The sequence below is a fragment of the Aedes aegypti genome, chromosome 2 (genome assembly GCF_002204515.2).
Source record: "Aedes aegypti strain LVP_AGWG chromosome 2, AaegL5.0 Primary Assembly, whole genome shotgun sequence".
NCBI lineage: Eukaryota > Metazoa > Arthropoda > Insecta > Diptera > Culicidae > Aedes > Aedes aegypti.
In genome coordinates, this window is record NC_035108.1 from 279,944,448 (window position 1) to 279,964,931 (window position 20,484).

Here is a 20,484-nt window from a genome sequence, read left to right on the forward strand (position 1 = left end):
GATGTGTGCCATCATAGTTTAACGTTTCATGCAAAAATGGTGGCAAAATTGTGAATAAAGATCTGATTGGAACCCTAGCTACGCCCATGGGGCCTGCCAACACAGAAAATGCCAAATAGCGCTCTACGGCAGTGTGCCCGGCAATTTCCGATAGGTACCTGCCTGCGGCATTCCATCAGAATCAAAATGCGAGCGAGCAGGGAGGGTTGCTTCACTTCGTCGGCTTCGCCACATTCCGGAGTGGTACAAAGTTGGAATATTTGCGTTTTGTAGCAACTAAAGATGTATTCTCGAGTTTTATGCTTCACTGGACGCCACCGGTTTCCAGAGCACGAAAACCGCAAGTGAACCAATAAAATGTAGCACAAGGAAATTGTAGGATAGGATGATTATTTCAAATTAGTACCAAATAGAAACGGAGTGTTGTTTACGATTCAGACTGGTTCGTCTGTTTGATCCTACGATTCAAATGGACAGAAACTGCTTTTGAGCTAGGTGCTCTATGAAAGTTTCACACACTCTTAAAAATAAAGTTACATAATATCGCCATTTTTTAGCCGAGTGGTTAGAGTCCGAGGCTACAAAGAAAAGCCATGCTGAATGTGCCTGAGTTCCGGTTCCCGGTCAGCCCAGGACCTTTTCGTAATGGAGATTTCCTTAACTTCCCTGGGCATAGAGTATAATCGTACCTGCCACACGATATACGAATGCGAAAATAGCAACTTTGGGAAAGACAGCACTCAGTTAATAACTGTGGAAGTGCTCATTGAACACTAAGCTAAGAAGCAGGCTCTGTCCCAGTGGAGAAGTAAATGCCAAGAAGAAGAAGAATATACTTATAAAAAATGTACGTAGTAATTTCTGATACAATGAAACAACAGAACCCCAAATTCTGAAGCAAACAAAATGGTATTTGTGTATTGTTTTCTGCTCTGTCTTAATATATTTCATGTACCGTTTTTGATGGTCATACAACAAAATGCTGGATTGTCCAACAACCGCAAACAGCCAGCTACCCACTTATTCATTCATCAATTTAGACACAAAGAAGCATAAAAAAAGCGAACCCTTCAAGTCAAACCCCAAACAGTCCTGTTAGCTTTTCGCGTTGCCAACGGAAACATCTAGAACCTTTCGGGCATTTCTGTGCCCAACGACCGATCGAAAGGTTTTATGAATCGACCAACAGAATGGCAACCCGGAAATCGTCACCACTACCATCCATTTTTTTCCTACAAGCGTAGATGATGGTTCAGAGGGATCGCTAAAAAATTATGACAGAAAGGACCTTAAACCTTTTTGTGCGATGACCAAAAGCACTCTGCCTGATGTGCCTGCTGGCCGAACGAAGTACCGTAAATTGGTGGTGAATTGATTGGTGTTTTAGAATTTGGTGTCATTGTCATATTAAGCTTAAGATTCTACATATTGTCAAACTTATTTCAACAAAATCAGTTCAGTCCCGAGACTACACTTGAAGCCAGGATAACAATCATGAGTATTAACTCTACAAGGACAGTTAAGTACTGGTAATTCAAGGACTCACGTGAATGCTGATTACTAAACAAATTTTCTAGCTTGATACGGTTATGCTGCTAGCACAAAGCCCCTTTTTTCTACTATTTTCTGGGACTGAACTAAAAGCGAAACAAGGATGGGACTAAAGTTCCATTGCATGTAGGCTTACCAGATGGTATCCTTTGGAAGGACATGTCCTCCTTTTTGACTATGTGTCCTCCTGTCCTTCTTTGGGCTGAAAATGTCCTCCTTTTCAAATTAATAGTATATTCAATTTCATACCCATTAATTTTCTGATTACTTATTCTCGAGCTTATTGCAAGGAATGCAATTTTGATCAAGGGTTGAGTCAAGTCAAGAAAAACTTCAAAGCCAAGACTTAGACTCGGAAGAGATAGATTCAGAGCTGTTGCATTAGCACCAATCAACAATCAATCAATGTAAATCACTACCAAATTCTTTGAATAATGTTAATTTTACAAACTTTAATAATATTTAAACAAATTTTCTTCTTATTTATTACAGTTTTTTTTACGGAAAGACGGAACCCCAAAGGATGGTTTAGGGCCAAAATATCGAAAGACAAAATGCCGAAAGCCAAAATGTCGAAACCAAAAACGTCGAAAAATACAAAATGTTGAAAGTAATTCATTTTTCAACACCAATTTGGAAAAGTTTTTCAGATAACTTTTTTTCACATTGTGGTCGATTGGACAATGTTTGACATATAGTGAATTATTTATTCTTCCGGAAGAAAATCATTCTTCTCGTTGTCTTCCTATTTTCTCCTTCAACGTTTGTCCTTCGACGTTTTGTCTCTTCGATGTTTTGTCCTTTCGGCGTTTTGGCATTCGACGCTTTGTCTTTCGACTTTTTGTCACCCAACGCAGAGTTGAGTATGAAAAGTATTTTTGGTTTCCTTTAAAGATAACATATCATTAATCTCTTTTTTTTTTAGTATCATTCCCAACATTACATTCATTTCTTATGTCTAGGTGTTCTGTGTTATTAGGCAACACTATCATCCTAATTTGGTAAAACAAATCTAAGATTTTATTAACATTTTGTTAATAACGTATTACATTTCATTTGCCGTAGCAGTTCAGATTTTTTACAGGTGAGTTGATTTATAAGAGAAAAAAAACGTTTTCAATATACCTAACCTAACTTAACCTAAACATATAACGCATTAATCGTGGCAATAGAAGATTGTAACGATTTTTGCCTGAAATTATTGATTATTTTATTTGACATTTGTTCCAATGTTTCAACATTGGTTATTCTATGTAACTCATTGGTACTATACCAGGGAGGAAGCCTCAGAATCATTTTCAAAATTTTATTTTGAATTCTCCGCAGAGCTTTCTTCCTATTATTACAACAGCTAATCCATATTGCTACAGCATACAACATGGCTGGCCTGAAAATTTGTTTGAATATCAAAAGCTTGTTCTTAAGACAAAGTTTTGATTTTCTATTAATAAGTGGATAGAGACATTTTACATATTTGTTACATTTGGCTTGAATGCCCTCAATGTGATTTTTGAAAGTTGAATTCTTATCTAGCATGAGCCCTAGATACTTAACTTCATCTGACCAGTTTATTGGAACCCCTCTCATCGTGACAACATGTCTACTTGAAGGTTTCAAATAAAGAGCTTTTGGTTTATGTGGGAATATTAGTAGTTGAGTTTTGGAAGCATTAGGAGAAATCTTCCATTTATGCAAGTATGAAGAAAAAATACCCAAACTTTTTTGCAATCGACTACAGATGACACGCAGGCTTCGTCCTTTGGCGGTGAGGCCTGTGTCATCCGCAAACAAGGATTTTCGACATCCCTGAGGTAACTCAGGTAAGTCAGATGTGAAAATATTGTATAATATTGGTCCCAAAATGCTGCCTTGGGGAACACCAGCTCTTACAGGAAGTCTTTCAGACCTGGAGTTCTGATAGTTAACCTGAAGTGTACGATTTGACAGATAACTTTGAATTATTCTAACAATGTATGTTGGAAAATTAAAGTTTTTCAATTTTACAATCAAACCTTCATGCCAAACACTGTCGAATGCTTTTTTCTATGTCTAGAAGAGCAAAACCAGTAGAATAGCCTTCAGATTTGTTGGAACGCATCAAATTTGTTACACTAAGAGTTGACGAGTGGTCGAATGCCCATGGCGGAATCCAAACTGTTCATTGGCAAAAATTGAATTTTCGTTGATGTGGACCATCATTCTGTTCAAAATAACCTTTTCAAAAAGTTTACTGATGGAGGAAAGCAAACTGATTGGACGATAGCTAGAAGCTTCTGCTGGATTTTTGTTTGGTTTTAAAATTGGAACAACCTTAGCATTTTTCCATTTGTCAGGAAAATATGCTAATTGAAAACATTTGTTAAATATATCAGCTACTTTCTGAAAGTTTCTTGATGAGGATGTAGAAAATTCCATCATTGCCAGGAGCTTTCATGTTTTTGAATTTTTTAATAATAGTTCTCACTTCTTCCAAATCAGTCTCCCAGGCATTTTCGAAAACGTTCTCTTGATTGAGAATATTTTCGAAGTCCTGAGTAACTTGATTTTCAATTGTACTAGTAAGTCCTAAATTAAAATTGTGCGCGCTTTCAAACTGCATAGCAAGTTTTTGAGCTTTTTCGCAATTAGTTAGTAATAATTTGTTTTCCTCTTTCAATGCCGGTATTGGCTTCTGAGGTTTTTTCAAGATTTTAGATATTTTTCAAAAAGGCTTAGAGCCAGGGTCCAATTGAGAAATCTTATTTTCAAAATTTTTGTTTCTTAATTGTGTAAAACGTTTCTTGATTTCTTTCTGCAAATCCTGCCATAAAATTTTCATAGCAGGATCGCGAGTGCGTTGAAATTGCCTTCTTCTCACGTTTTTAAGACGGATCAAGAATTTAAGATCATCGTCTATAATCACGGATTCAAATTTTACTTCACATTTTGGTATTGCAATGCTTCTGGCTTCAACAATGGAATTTGTTAAAGTTTCAAGAGCATTGTCAATATCAAGTTTAGTTTCTAAAGAAATGTTAACATCAAGATAAGAGTCAACATACGTTTCATATATATTCCAGTCGATCATTAGTCTCTAAAATCCTTCTTAAACTCTTATTTGTTATCTTGCTGTACATTCAATCAACAACATTCCTTTTTATGCTATCTTGGGTTGAGATGCTTTTGGAGTTTCAATAAATTTGTGTTTCACTTGCAATGAATGTATTTTATTTATCCTATGTTGGGGTAAAGTTAACAACCAAGCCAACGCCCTCTCTTGTATCTTAGGAACATGATATGAAAAAATGAGACACTCAGGTCCATTCATTTACTTATTTATTCAACAAAGAACTGAAAGAGATGAAAATTCGTTCTTCAAGGAGCAACAATATAAGTTTTTGTTCTGGTGTGACAAATTTTTGAAATGTCCTCCTTTTTCAAAGCCAGTAAAGCAATATGTCCTCCTTTCTGAAATATTCTTCTGGTAAGTCAATTGCATGGTCAAATATCAGTAGTAACGATTTGATTCATCAGAAATTAAATCGATTATGTTTGCTAAGGGGCGCGCCTTCGCTGAGATGCAATTCTTCATGAAGGGTGTAAATAGCGGAACCTTTTCATCACATTCGATTTTTATCAATCTCTGAGGAATCAAAACAAGAACTGTACTGAAATCGATGCTTCATTACCTTTCAATGGAAATGGAGTAAGGCGACATGCACTATACACTAAGAATATGGGTAATGCCACAATAGATCTAAATAATGGTCGCAGTGGCGCACCCGTACATGAAAAAAAAAATCTGACAGCCTACATAATTGATTGTTGATAAATTAATATTCAATAATTCGCTAAATAACTTACACAATTGAAGTTTCCACTCTAAAGTGAAATTGATTAAGACGTCTAAAAACCATAAAAAATGTCTGTATCGCAAATGAATGTTGAGCATATTTGAGAGAGATTGGAATTCTGTTACGAACTGAGCAATTTCACCCCAGAGATCAAATTGCCCCCGCATTACGGTGCACGCATTGTGTTTCCGTGATGCGGCCGTGTCCACCCGTGTCCTGACCGATGTATGATGGGATGGATGGATGGATGCTGAAAAAGTGAACCCCCAATCGCCATTGTACGGTGTCGATAAAAACGAATTGTTGATAGGAAACGCTTTTTATTGGTGTCGAAATTGGACATATTAGGGGTGGTTTATTTTCCAGCGATATGCCGGTTGCCTCGGCGATGTGATGTCTCTGGGCTTGGGGTGGGTGTATTTATGCATACACTATACTGTCGTTATAAGCATAATTGTCCCATATGGAAGAAGCAGGCAATGATTAAATGTTGCTCGAAGTTTGAAGTTTTGCTTTCCATTACAAATATTTATAATTTTTAAAGTACATTTCTGCATGTCATTTTGGTGGCGACTTATTCTGTTAATGGAACTGGAACACATTTCACGTTTTGCTTTGCTATTGTGATGTAAAGCCAATAATCATTTATGTCTGAACACTCATCTACATAGGTATATTCTGCCAAATTTACGGTTTTTTGGATTCTAATCAACAATTTATACAAATGTATCACAGAATTTGTTAAAATCTTTGAACGCGTTATTCTCGGTTGCGAATTTTGCAACATGAGACAATTATGCGCAGAACGCCAGTACATGTATCGGCAGGAAGTCAGATGATGTGTTTGCACTGGAAACGATGATGATGATGATTCGTTGACCGTTCATAAAGGATTCTGCTTGAGTGGCTTCCGAGAGATAAGGATACTGTGTAATAAAATGAACTATTGCTGATCAATATGCGAAAAAAAGGAACCGAATGATTTGCTTGGTTGGGTTCTGATTTCTGCATGTAGCCAATTGCGTTCACCAGACCGTTTGATTCGGATGGTTCCGATGGTAAAAGCGAATGAGTTTCTTCGATCAAAAAATTATTGCTTGTGTCTCGAGTTCTTGTGAAATTGGACGTACTTGAACAAGCTCGTTGGAATTGATGCATTTACGATTGGAGCCTGTTCAAAACGAGATATGTCAATTCATCTAACGTGTACGGCCTTTGGTGCTTTTAAGATTTAGTGTCAATATTGAAACACAGCTCAATTCAGCTTCTCACAAATCCATGTACCATCAGATTTGATGAAGTAATGTGATTGGAATGACGTCATTCTTATTGTTCCATACAGACGCTCTTGTATGAACCAAACTGTCTAAGAAGATTTTTTATGATGTTAAAAAAGCCTTACCTGTAGAGTGGAATACCGGCATCGTCTTTGAACCAGAGCACCATGTAAACCTTGTCCCGGGACGGGGCGGACAAGGGACAGGGCAGGGAAATTTTCCTTCCTTCCACCGCCTGAATTTCCGATGATACAGCAACTGGAAAGAAACAAATGAGAAAAGAAAGATTACAAATATTTCACCAATATTACTACTTATGGTGCATGAATATTGAGAGATCGTTCAGAAATTCAACAGAAATCCAACAACGATATAAATCGTCGATAGTTTTTAGCACCGCTAGCGCATGACGGCATGTCCGAAAGAACTTCAAACTATTGAGAACCAGAGCTACAGGTCCAAAGCCCTGATAAAGGTGGATGGTTGTGATGGCTATGACCGTGGTCATCATGCAAATGGACAATGCTGTATCGTGTCAGCACCGAGGAGGCAGCCTCTTTAGCACGATGTAGGTAGCGCAACCCTAGTTAGGTGGCCTATCGAAGACCCATCACCAACCAAGAGAGGCAAAAGTAGAGCAAACGAATTGATTTTACGGCAACAGACCCGGCAACGAATAAAGGACAACGATTGGAAAGTTGGATCTTGGAACGTGAGAACTTTGAATTAACCCGCGCGTGTTGCTATCCAAGAAATACGTTGGCCGAGAACCGGAGAACGTGAATTCCGAGCCGACCCCATCGGGAAAGAAGATTTCTTCCCATCTATCATTGAAATGGAAAGCCTCCATTCCGTTACCAATGATAATGGCCTGCGGCTAGTAACCTTCGGTCCTGCTAGAGGGATGGCAATCAGCAGTACCTACTTTGCACGAAAGAAAATCCGCAAACACACCTGGCGATACCCGAGTGGCGATGCCTGCTCCCATTTCTCAGATGTCATTGATGTCAGGTCGTTCCGAGGTCCTAAAAAAGACTCGGATCATTATCTCTTTGTAGCTAAGATTCGGGCGCGGTTATCCAGCGTCACGAGTTCCAGAACAAACAGAACGCTGCGCTTCAATATACAATGATGCGACTGACTGCGCAGTACCGTTAGCAACTAGACAAGCAGTTGGGAAGAATCAACGTTGCTAGAGACGTCGACAGTCTGTGGGACCCTATCCACGAAGCTGTGACAACAACGATGCGGGAAATGATTGGCACTGGTCAACGACGAAGACGAAACGACTGGTTCGATGAAGAGTGCCAGAGAGTGACATACATGACACCGACATGTCACCAGAAGCTGTGTGCTTGTGGCCGGTACCCGACAGAACAGAAAGCGGTACAGGGCAGCGAGAGCCGAAGAAAAGCGAATCCACCGCAGAAAAAAAGGCAGCACGAAGAAAGAAGAATTCATAGATGATTCTATGCAACGGTCAATGGTGTGCGGCACAATACCGTACCAGTGCCCGCCATGTACAATGATCGAGAAGGGAATTTGATGACCGATGAGTCGGCGATGGCTGCCAGGTGGAGCACTTTCAGCAATTGTTGAACGGTGAAAATGGAAATGTAGCAAGGATGAACATTGATGATGACGATCAAGCTGTGGACCCACCAACCATAGGAAAGGTTGAAAAGGCTATCAGCGAGCTGAAGAACTGTAAGGCTGCTGGGAAAGACGAGATCCCGGTCGAGTTTCTCATGCACGGAAGTGAGCAGCCTTACCAGTCGATCCACAGAGTACTTCTGAAGGAATGGGAGGACGAAGAATTGCCCACCGACTGGTTGGATGGCCTTATACGCCCAATCTTCAAGAAAGGGCACAGACTGGAGTGTGCCAATTACAGAGGAATTACCCTGCTGAATTCGGCGTGCAAATTTTGTCGCGCATCCTGTTTAACAGACTAAGACCGCTCGAGGAGTCCTTCGTCGGCGAATACCAAGCTGGTTTTCGTGAGGGCCGTTCGACAACAGATCAGATGTTTAGCTTGCAAATGATCCTAGATAAATTGCGGTAGTATAACTTGCAGACTCACCATCTGTTTATTGATTTCAAGGCGGTGTACGACCCAGTGAACAAATATGAGCTGTGGCAGCTAATGTCTGAACACGGTTTTCCGGCGGAACTAACTAGGCTGATACGTGACGTTAGACGGGTTGACGCAGGGAAACGCACTTTCGAATTTACTGTTCAACATTGCACTCGAGGGTGCTATTAGGAGATCTGGCGTGCATGCTTCTTGGCTTTGCGGATGATATAGACCTAATTGGAATCGATCGCAGGTCAGTGGAAGAGGCCTTCGTACAGAGGCAAGAGGAAGAGGGAGACAGCGAGGATAGGCCTATCATATCACATAAGTACAAATCTTCCTTAGGATCACAGTTTTCATTTGCACAGAAGATTTCAAGAGGTTTTCAGTGAGTACCAAGTGAAACGATGAATTAACCAGCGCTCAACACATCTCAAGTTCCAACTAAACGCTCCCATAGGTCGAACGACGCTAAGAACAGCCAGTTAAGAGTTGAGTATCTGGTTGGTAATAAAACCTGTGCCCTTCTGACTTCAGCGACTGTAAAGAGGTGCTTTTCGAGTGTCTCTTCATCAAGGAGGTGCGACTCAAACAGCGTCTAGCCTATCATCAGGAGTGCCATCAAGCACATTAAGACTGATGCCAGTGAAGTCTTAATTATGGTATACTGGCTGCATAAATACCAGACTGAATCTCAGAATACTATATTGTAACTTGACGCAACTGATCTGGCAGCTCCAACGATGCCAGCAGTAGCAGAACAAAAAAAAAAAAAAAAGTAGCAACAAGAGTAAGTACAGTAACATCTCTAGTAGCAACGACAAAAGACGAATCACCACAAAATCCAGATTTTTTTTTGTTTTTTGCAAACAGATCCCCTGAGAAGGTAACTCAGGGAATGCGGGGATGACGCACCAACGACGACCCGCTCAAACCAGCCTATGCACTGTACTTGAGCAATTCTTTTAGAATTGCTCAAGTGGTGAACAGTGCATCGACATTAGCCTTGGCCTCAGACCCTTATCTCCCCGGAACCACCTTACGGTATTTCTTCGGGGAGGGGCCTGTGCATATAGCACAACACGTGTAGCAGAAGAAGCCTAGGCGAACTGCTTCTCCTAGCCGACTTAAGGCCTTTTGGTGCGTCATCACAAAATGGCTTCTTCCAAAATCATTAACATATTGTTATGATAGTATTGGTATTTGCAGCATCGATGAAATATAACTGCTTATCACCTGATTTAATGGATAATTTATGCAAAGAAAAATGCTTCAGATGATATTTCAATATATAAACAACACTTTCAGATACAGCATTATCAATTTAGCGACAATATACATGAGATTTATATTCTCGAAAAAAATCTCCGATTTGATGCCGCATTTCATTGCCTCACACAACTACACTTGTAAATTGAAGGTGCTTACCTTTTCCATAGTAATTCTGCAGCAAACATTTGTATTTTGGATTTTATATTGCGTTCACTACACTTCCACTAAGCAAATCTTTCATTCACTTTCCATAAAGAAACACATTTCAAACGGGAATCAAATATTTATAAAGTTTTATCAACCGCAACACTCAAAACTATTATGGCGGTGGTTTTCACTTGCTGTGAATCGACACCGCCACCGCACACTGAGACATGCCTGTGTTTATAGTCTAAAATACCCAACTTTTTTTCCTGTTGTATTAATTTTCAGTACGGAAAGGTTGGGCACAGCATAGAAACTTGAAACTCATACGTTGTTTGTTTTTCGATTCTCTCAAATTACGAAAACCATCTCTACGAAGCATAAAATCATACCAAGAGTTAATCAATTTGGACCACCCAAAATAATTGAAAAGCTCCACAGTGCGATGCGTCGGGATGCGTCGGGACGCGTCTATCGTGTGTGCACAATCATCGCGATCGTTGAGCGCAGTGATGTCAGAGTTGCTATCTGTAAAATCATAGCATTTAATGTGAATTGATCACAAAAATCATTGAAATTTTATTAAATCAGTGATCTTGTGATGGAAAACTATTTGCAAAATGATAAGTTTTTATAATATGCAGCAAATGTTCCAAAAACAAGCATATAACAATTGATAGAAAAATCTGTTACCCATCACCTGGCAACACCGTCATCCCTTGCAAACATAAACCGTACCGATGCATAACAAAAATATGCGATAAATTCAATTAAAAACAGAGAAACTCCATTGCCCTTTATTAAATTGTAATGATTTCTTTTGATATGTACGATTGAAGAGTTGATTTTGATTTCCAATCTACTAAATTTCCCATGTGTTTACATAAAAATGTGCTAAACACAAATGTTATATTTTTTGTTTGTTTGTTTTGAAAATATACATGGAAAGGCGACACTACTACTATTACATCAATGATGATTCTAATGATTCTTTGAGTTACACACCGCTTCACCTTAAACAATGTTACAAGGGACCAGCCTCAGCAGGGCTAATCGTCTTCAGCCAACTCTTGGTCGGCGCGCCATAGGCGCTGCAATTCTAACATAATGTGAGTGACAGCCGTAGTTACTGCATTCCAGCACTCGGCATCCGCACACATTCTCTCTATAATATTGTCGGGGGACGTGTCCCCTCCACATGTATTGAGCATGCGACCTCTCACAACAATGAAACGAGGGCAATCGAACACGTCATGCTCCGCTGTTTCCTCCACACCAGCACAATTGGGGCACGCAGGAGATTCTGAGTGCCCGAACCTATGCATGTACTGTCTATAGCAACCATGTCCTGACAGAAACTGCGTCAGGTGGAAGTTCACTTCCCCATGGTTTCTACCATACCAATCTGACACATTTGGTATTAGCCGATGAGTCCATCTACCCTTAGTGGAGTTATCCCATTCCTGCTGCCAGCTTCTAAGCGTTTCCTCTTTACACGTGTCGCGGACTCCTCTGGTACCCCTTTGGTTGAAGCATTGAACATCTTCCTTGACGATGGGCGTCATTCCGGCTATGATGCACACGGCCTCTTTAGATACCGTCCGGTATGCACTTGCTACTCTTAAGCACATTATCCTGTACGTGCTTTCCAGCCGCTTTAAGTTTCTGCTCGTTCTAAGCGCTTTTGACCAGATAAAAAAAAACGTACAAAATTTAGGGTGCAGTGGGTTGAACGTAGTTCCACAAAAGCCGAAGGTAGCAGTGGCGAAGCGCTTTGCAGAGGAACTCCACAATTACGTGGACAGTGAGAACAACGTCCACAAGGAGATAAAGGACGCTGATCCAAGAGAGATGCGCAGTACGAACGCCACTTCACGGAAGAATGAGTGGAGAAAAGTCCACTCATTCTCCCAGCAAAAGCGGATGGAGGTACACAAAATGGAGTAGAAGAAGAAAGAAAAGGCTCCACGTCGGCAGATGCCGCCGAAGCACTCGTCAAGGCTAACGATGCTACGAAGTACGCAGTGCTTCTCAAAAGCGTCAGAGAAGACCCGATGTTAACACTTCAGTCGTCGCGTTGTTGTATTTTGTACAACACTGCTTAAAAAACCTCGCTTTTCGTCCACAACAGCAGCGCGGTGGTTCTGACGGTGGCAAACCGCGCGATGACTTAAAGGTTAAGGGATCTGGGCGAAAACGTGGTCAAAGCGAGACGTACCCAAAAAGTTAAGATGCTCTTTGAGTTGAAGGAGAATCCTCCAATTGATAGTTTGGCTATTCAGAGCGCATGGCTTAACCGCTGGGTGATAAGGCAGAAGTCAAGGCTTTGTGCCCGATTGTACTTGTCTGCAAAGATCTGGACAAAATAACATCAGAAGAAGAGCTGAGTTGGCGTGGTGGTCTCCTTAAGTCACAGTGTAACAGGGCACCCAGGTGGCGGCGATCAGACTGCCGGTTACAGAGGCCAACAAAGCGAAGAACTTGGGCAAAGTCAAGGTAGGCTAGTCGGTTTGCCGGCTGAGCATACAACAGCCTCTTGAAGTTACTGCAAGTGTTTCGAGAAGGGCCATAAGTCGTGAAATTGCAATGGTCTCAACAGATGTGAGATGTGCAGAAAATGCGGCACCGAAGGCCATAGTAGGCCAAAGCATTGCGATGTACCATGTTCGACCTAATTGAATGAATAATACTTTAATTTGTTTTATTCCTATTTGAGCGTCGCGCTGTTGTATTTTGTACAACACTGCTTAAAAAACCTCGCTTTTCGTTCACAACAGCAGCGCGATGGTTCTGACGGTGGCAAACCGCGCGACAACTGAAAGGTTAAGGGATCTGGGCGAAAACGTGGTCATAGCTAGACGTACCCAAAAAGTCTCGAGAGGCATTTTTTTATGTAAAATAGCACTGTTTTGGCTGTTATGTTACAGAAATATGAATTTTAATTATTACAAATACAAATAGGGCAACGGCTCTCAACGAATTTTCCTACGATTATGTACATTCACAGTTAAAGTATGGGGTGTCATAAATTGTTTATGTTTTTATCTATGAACTGCTGATTTATTGAGGAGTCAAACTCATACAGTGTTGCCAGGATTATTGTTGCGTGAGACGAAAATCCCTCACCGCGAACTTTTGCCCAGAATTACTCCACGTATATTTTGAAACACACGGATATTATCTAATTAATCATATAATCATCTCTATTCCGAAGACAACTATAATTTTTTGTGAATATAACATTGGGAGAAACGAGAGACGAATTGTTTACCCAACATCATATTCACAAAAATGTATAGCTGTCTTGCCGAGTCTTTTGCCTTTGGTGAAACTGACATGATTTTTTCACAAATATATAGAATGTATTCAAAGAAACGAAAGCTACACAACAACTTAATGTCCTTTTTAGTCGGAACTGTGATCCAATCTGTCAGTTTTCCTTCAAGTCAGCTCCGATAACATCGTTTTCCATTTATTTCTCACGGATTTGTTTCTCCTCCCAAGTCCAACCACATTGTAACAGATGACACGGGCGCAGAAAGCAAGTGACCAAGCGCTGGCTTTTCCACTGTATCTGGATGACAACAGAGCAAACCAAACAATACCATCTAATCGCTTTCTGGGACTTTGTCTCAATTTATCCCGCCCAGAAGCCCCAAAGTCAGCTCGTCCGGAAAATTCCGGGAAAATTATGTCAAAGTCGTTGCCACTGGTAATGATGATTCCAGGAGATTTGCTTCCTTTTAGCTCGCTCCGTCACACTGGCAGATGGCCACGGTCCTTGCATTGCGATGTACACTTCTTCGACTTCCACGACACCAAAACGGACGGCAGCGCAGATAATTCCAAATCCTTCGAAGGCTTTGCTGGGAGATTAGAGCAGTCGCCCGAAAACATTCGCTGATCTATTTACGGGCAAAGCAGCGCACTTCTTTTGGAACAAACGCAGCAAAATGTCCGCTTCTCCAAGGTAGTAATAATTCTTAATTTTTCGTAAAATAACTCAATTACAAACAAATTAACCTTCCCGGGGACGATAACAACTTTGGAGAGACGGCAAGCGACGGGGACATTGCAGCAAGTGGTGCTTGCGTTGGCATAATCAAACCAATAGTCATGAAAAACGTAAGATAGCGGAGGAGCAATTTTGACGCCGTCTTTCTTGCAATGTTGGAAAACGGCGAACAATTAGAGGGAAATTTATGATCAGGCACTCAATCTTGATATTTTTCAAAGTTGTGGAGTGGACTCACTTGAAGTGAAAGCCGGCCAGGCAACCTGGTCAAACTAACGCCGCTACAGCTGGGGTTGGGCTCGAGCTATTTTTTTTATCGGCGACGGCTGTTTCCATGGCAGGTTGGGCACAAGTTTTAATTTATAACCGCATCGTTTCTTTTTCTCTGGTGGCTTGTCGCCTTCGGGGTCGCCATAGCTAACTGAAGTTGGACAAAGGAAAAAGAATGTAATGGCCGAGAAGAGTCATTTGGCGAGATAGATAAAAATTGCGATGAGAAGATAATTACAGCAATAAGGACACAATCGGATGCGTGATTTGTGGAGTTTGAAATGGCATTAGGATAATTGTACGATAAGTGGATGAAATTGTGCAGAAAATTGGCTAACTTAATGAGCCAGTAATACTTTTCGAGATGGAGGAAACTGTTGCGATAGATAACCGGGCATAAAAACAGAGGAGCCAGAGCATCTCGCGAAAATTACTTCAGGTTCCTAGACATTTGTATAAAAAATTCTCATAAATTATTTAGGAGATTTTAGATTTTCATTTCTGAATTGTTCTGGATCCTTTGAACCCTTGAAAAAAATATTGAAGTGAGTTCCGAGCAAGAACAAGCATGATTTTTTTAGTAGAATGTTTTAAGGAGAGAGTTCATTGAGTACATAAACATAATGTTGCCAACAACTTAAACACCCTCTCAAACCATCCAAACAGACGTAGTACAGTGCTATGTATGCCGGCCAAAAACAAATCATAATCATCAATTATTATTTCTATCCACAGTATTAAGTTACACGCAGCAAACTGGACTATCGAAATTCATATATATTACCTTATGAAAGATGGAACGATTATTGCAATACAAACGCTTTTCAAATTGTTTTAGCGTCACTCCTCATAAAGGCGTCGATAGACGTTGTGTATGCTCTGGTCTAACGATCGCAAGGTTCTTGATTCGATTCCAGGTTGTCGCGTTAACCTTTTATGTTTTCAAATTCTAGTGTCATAAGGCAAATTTGTGAATTCCAATCTAATTTCTTGTGGCGAGTTTTCGATAGTCCATTTGCCTCAGTGTTGGCAGTAGGAATCGTAAAATCGCATTTTTTCCATTTTGTGGCAGATATAACGTTAATTCCACCATGATAAATCATGTAACATAAAAGATGTGTGTCTTAAGTTACGAATTTCAATAAATAATAATAATAATAATATGTTTTTTGACCAAAATTACAGGCTTTCGCACACCGTTCGTGTTTCATTTACATTTCTTTTAAAGTTTTCTCCATTCTTCTCTCGTTTCGCATCGACAGAAAGAGTTGCCATTAGTAGGCATTCAAATGGTACGGTCGATTGTATTGTGTATTGTCTTGTATTCATAATGGCTATTAACCATTTGCAACACTCGATACATTGTAACCTTTTGAATGTTTTGAGGGGTTGAAACATACATATAAATGTTCAAATAATGTAAATCCCAAATATAAATACTAACATCACTTTCAGTCAGTGAGAGTAGCGCTCCCCATTCATATACAATTTTGTCTCAGTGAGTTCGCGTTTCCGTGTTGATCTTCGAACACAAATCGGTAGTAAGTGGATTATGTCTCTCAGAAGCACAGTGCGAGACAAATTAAAGTATTTCTTATATTGCATCCGATAATTGAATGAGCAGAAATACATTTGAATATGACTTTTAGAACGGGCTCGTATTAACCAAGAAAACAACTACACGCTGCGTGAAGAAGAAGTTATTAGAGAGTGTGTGGTGTTTTTGCACAAATCATCGCAATAACTACCGTGGTGAATCAAAATCCGGACGTTACCAATATCCGGACACTCTGGTTACATTAGTCAGTTACAGTAAAATTAAATGGCAATATGTTTGGATTTTTTCACTCAGTTAATTATTAACAATGTTTATAACTTTACATTTATGTTTAATGTAGTAACCATTGTCAAATAATTAAAAAAAAATAATAACAAATAATTTGTTCGTGTTGAACATCATTTCGCCGCGGTCTAACTCCAGCTCAAGTTTAACGGTCGATGATCGCGCGAACATCTTTTGATTGAAGGAAAGGTGAAGGTGAAGGAGTTCGTGCAGCTGCTCACTTCCATGTTTGAGAAGTTCCGCCTGGAGCAGCCTTGTTGTTATTCAGCCCATACATATCTTTCTTTACCTCATCTAGCATTGGTGGTTTCACAGCTCGTACATCGTCATCGATTTGAATGCTGCTACCAGATCCACTGCCGTTATCTCCGTTCAACAATGACTCGAAGTACTCTTTCCACCTGGCGGATACCATTGTTTTATCCGTCAGCAAGTTTCCTTCGCGGTCGTTGCACATGGCGGGAGACGGCGCTGTTTTTTTCCGCACACCATAGACAGATTCGTAGAACCGTTGCATCAGGTCCGTCACACTCGGGTTCAGATTGGGTACCACTTCTAGTACTGCATTTGGTCCCTCGGTAGTGCAAAAGGTACCCAAGTTTGACAAATCGCAGTACACTTTTCACGGCATTCTAGATTACCTTATGAGCCATTAAATTTTGGACAACTGCAAGGGACATGGAGGTCTTTAATTTGTCTTTGGTTGCATGTCTTTGGTTGCTGTTCTATAGCTTCTTTCGCCTGAGCAATTCCTACCTCTTCATGCTCCTTTTTCTTTCTGGATCCATTTTCCGGCTGTCCTTGCTTCCCTGTATTGCTCTCCGCTCTGACGAAAAGTAGAAACCAACATCCGGCTTCTAGCCACGTTCTTCTCGTCCGTCATTCTCTGGCACTCCTCGTCAAACCAACCGTTCAACGGTCTTCGTTGAGCAGTATTTACCACTTATCGCACTACTGTGCACACCGCTTCGTGGACTGACTCCCACAGATCGCAGATGTGCATCTTCCCGTTGATTTCGCTAATTCCCTCGTTAAGCTTTTGATGGCAGTCTGCTGCTACACCATCTGCTGACAGGCGTTGGATATTGAATCGCAACGATTTTCGGTTTCTAGAACTCGAAATGATTGATAATCACGCTTGAATTTTGCTTACAACGAGGAAGTGGTCTGAGTCGATTTTAGGACCCCTGAAAAGTCCAACATCGGAAAATCACTAGCGCCAGATTAGCTTACGAATATCCTTGCGTGCAAAGTAAGTGCTACTGATGGCCATCCTGGTGGTAGCAAATTGAGAGAGAGGAGACAGCTCACTGACACCTGGTATGTTTTTTAGCCTTCTTTGACTTTTTTTCAATTCTTGGGTAGTGCACAACGGTCAGAAGAACCTAATTTGGTCAAAATCATATTTACTTCATGTTGTTTACTATGAAAAAGCATATGGATACAAACAAATCAATAGCAGTTCGCCAACACACAACTGTATTCAGGTATTCTACGAAAAAAAGAAACTAGAAATTGTAATTATGCTTACTTCAATTTTGACGCTTTTCCACGTTCTGCACTCCAGTCCAAATGTGTTGGTTTTTTTGTGACAGTTGGTGACAGGTTCCCTTGACTTTTGGGAGCTCGCAATCTAAGCCAGCTGTTTCCTCTCACTCAGGTAGCAACGTATGTCGTTGCCGTTAGTAACGGAGTGAAGGCTCTCCGTATCAATGATAAGTCGTGTTTTTGGTATTCTCCATAAGTTTTGTCGAGACATTCATAAAATGCATCCTTCACGTTATCGGGTTTGTCGATTGTCGGTGCATATACGTTGATCAGGCTGTGGTTGAAGAACTTGCCCCGAATCCTTAATACGCAAATCCGCTCGTTGATCGGCTTCCACCAAATAATGCACTTCATTTGCTGCCCGATCACTATGAAGCCGACTAAATGTTCAGCTATATCGCCATCGCTGGCTGGATGCCAAAATAGGCAATGTTTAAACCACACCTTCTGGTGCACAGAGGCTCGGAACATACCTCCTCACTCTAGCTGGTGTCAGAAGGACAACAGTACCCAGGCTGCACAACCTACTAAATATGCAGTCCTTATCTGGCGGTCTTTGTCATCGTTTGACCCGTGGAAGCTCCTGACCATTTTGCTTGTCATTTTTTTTTCAAAGTTTCAAAAAAACTTGTGGGATGGTACCGTTTTGATTCATATTGCGGACACTTAAGGCCTCAGTGAAGTATAACTCACAAAAAAGCATGTAAAATAAATCACTCCGTATGATTCCTCCGCGTTATCGAATCTTCAAACTCCTTAACTTTCGAATGGTGGGTGAAGATTTCGATTACGAATCTTAAATAAATAGAAATGTGTGGACTTTACATGATTCTTATTCCGGACGCTTCCTTACTTTTGCCTCATATTCCGGACACTTCGATTCGAATTCCGGACAGATCAAACAAATCATAAATAGAAAAATCAAATCATCAAATGAAATCGTTAAACCACTAGAGAGACGCCTAAGGAAGTTGGGCATTATAAATTTTCATAGATATCTAAGGAAAATGCTTGATAAAACGAGCCTTGAAAGTGAGCACTTTTGAACAGCAAAAATTGAAACATTTCGTGTGAAATGTTTCCCATACAAAGTAGAGTGTCCGGAATTTGAAGCTGTCCGTAATATGAATAAAAACGGTACACACATTATGTCACGCTTAATTTCAACTTTTTTGATCCCTTCCCCCCTATGTCACGTTTTTTGTATGAGTCCTCTAAAAATTTTGTAAGGCTTGTCACGCTTGGCTTGACCCCCCCCCCCTTAGAGCGTGACGTTATTTGTGCATGACCCCTATTTTTGTTGAAATAATAATACAATTACAACAATACAGTGCACAGTGGACTTTTTTGCAAAAAAAAAAAATACCTTCAAATTAAATATCTCTTGATGCCGCTGGAATAAAATCGATTTTTTTTACCGCAAAAGAATGATTTTTTCATGGGCTAAACCAGTGGTCACCAAAGTGCGCACTTCGAGAAGGTTTTGTGCGGCCCGCAAACGAATTTTAAATTCTATTATAATGTGGTCCGCATGATTTTAATAAAAAGTTGGTTGTTAAAATCATAGCGGATTTGTTTGAATATTTTCGTTGTTGAACATTTGAATAACTATCAAAAATTACTGAAAAATAGATTGTTTCAATCAACTATGGAAAGAACAGAACATCCTCTAAAAATCTCAATTGTATTGTAAATTCAAGACTGTTCCAACGCGTGAAAAGGTTTCTGTAGTTCTGTGTTCTGTTTTTTTTTATATGAACCGCGTAAAAATAGTTTTCTGTACTATTTGGACCATGATATCATCCTGGAGAGAGCTTTGCTAAGGATAGGTTTTTTCAATTTAATGTGGAGTCATTAATATTAATCATTAGGCTGATACAAATACTAACTTTCTTTGATGTCAACCACCCCCTTCCAAAACATGATTCCTACTCTGCATTAATCATACAAATCGATTAAGTATTTTTGGAGATATCTGAAAATTACGGAATGATGTTTTTTGAAGTTTTCATGATCTTTATTTGGCCAGCGTGGTAGCAGAAACCTAAATACTCATCACTCATTTTTTCACAACATACTCTCATTGATGAATTGTTCCGAATAGTGAATATTTGATTACTACGATAGAAATTCTTTAGCCCGCGAAATTTACGTTGATTATTGCTACATGACGGTCTCCCAAGGAATTTTGTAAAAACTCTGGAACCAGATAACCAATCATCAAAATCGACACACATTCTCAGACTAGAAGAGTTTTTTGAGAACTTGTCAAAATATGGTGCAAAAATATCGAGAAACAAGAAAGTTATCGCGATATGAATATCTATTTTGCGGAAAAAAATGAGCTGCTAGTGAAGGAGTTAAAATAATAATATTTTTATCGACCTAGCTCAGTGGTCCTCAGCCTAACCGATTACACGGGCCATCTTAAAGCTTTCAAAATAATTCGCGGGCCGCAAGATTTATAAGGTTTAATTTTAACAGCTTTCAATGGGATTGCGAAAAAATCACTATTTTTATGAAAACGGGTTATACATTTCTGGGAACTTTATGATCAAAGCAGAGGGGTTTGGAAGCAAAGATATAAATGACAGAAAAAAATGCCATGTATCTAATGAATTATGATAGCTAATATAAAAGAATTCATGACGAAA

At 40.0% G+C, this 20,484-nt stretch overlaps 1 protein-coding gene across 1 annotated transcript in view; it reads right to left on the bottom strand.

The window, feature by feature from the left end:
• LOC5573643 (neural cell adhesion molecule 1-B) overlaps positions 1-20,484 on the bottom strand; it is a 1,425,452-nt gene that overhangs the window by 571,930 nt on the left and 833,038 nt on the right. The window contains 1 exon segment of the mRNA XM_021845179.1: positions 6,787-6,919. Coding sequence (XP_021700871.1) covers positions 6,787-6,919 — 133 coding nt within the window.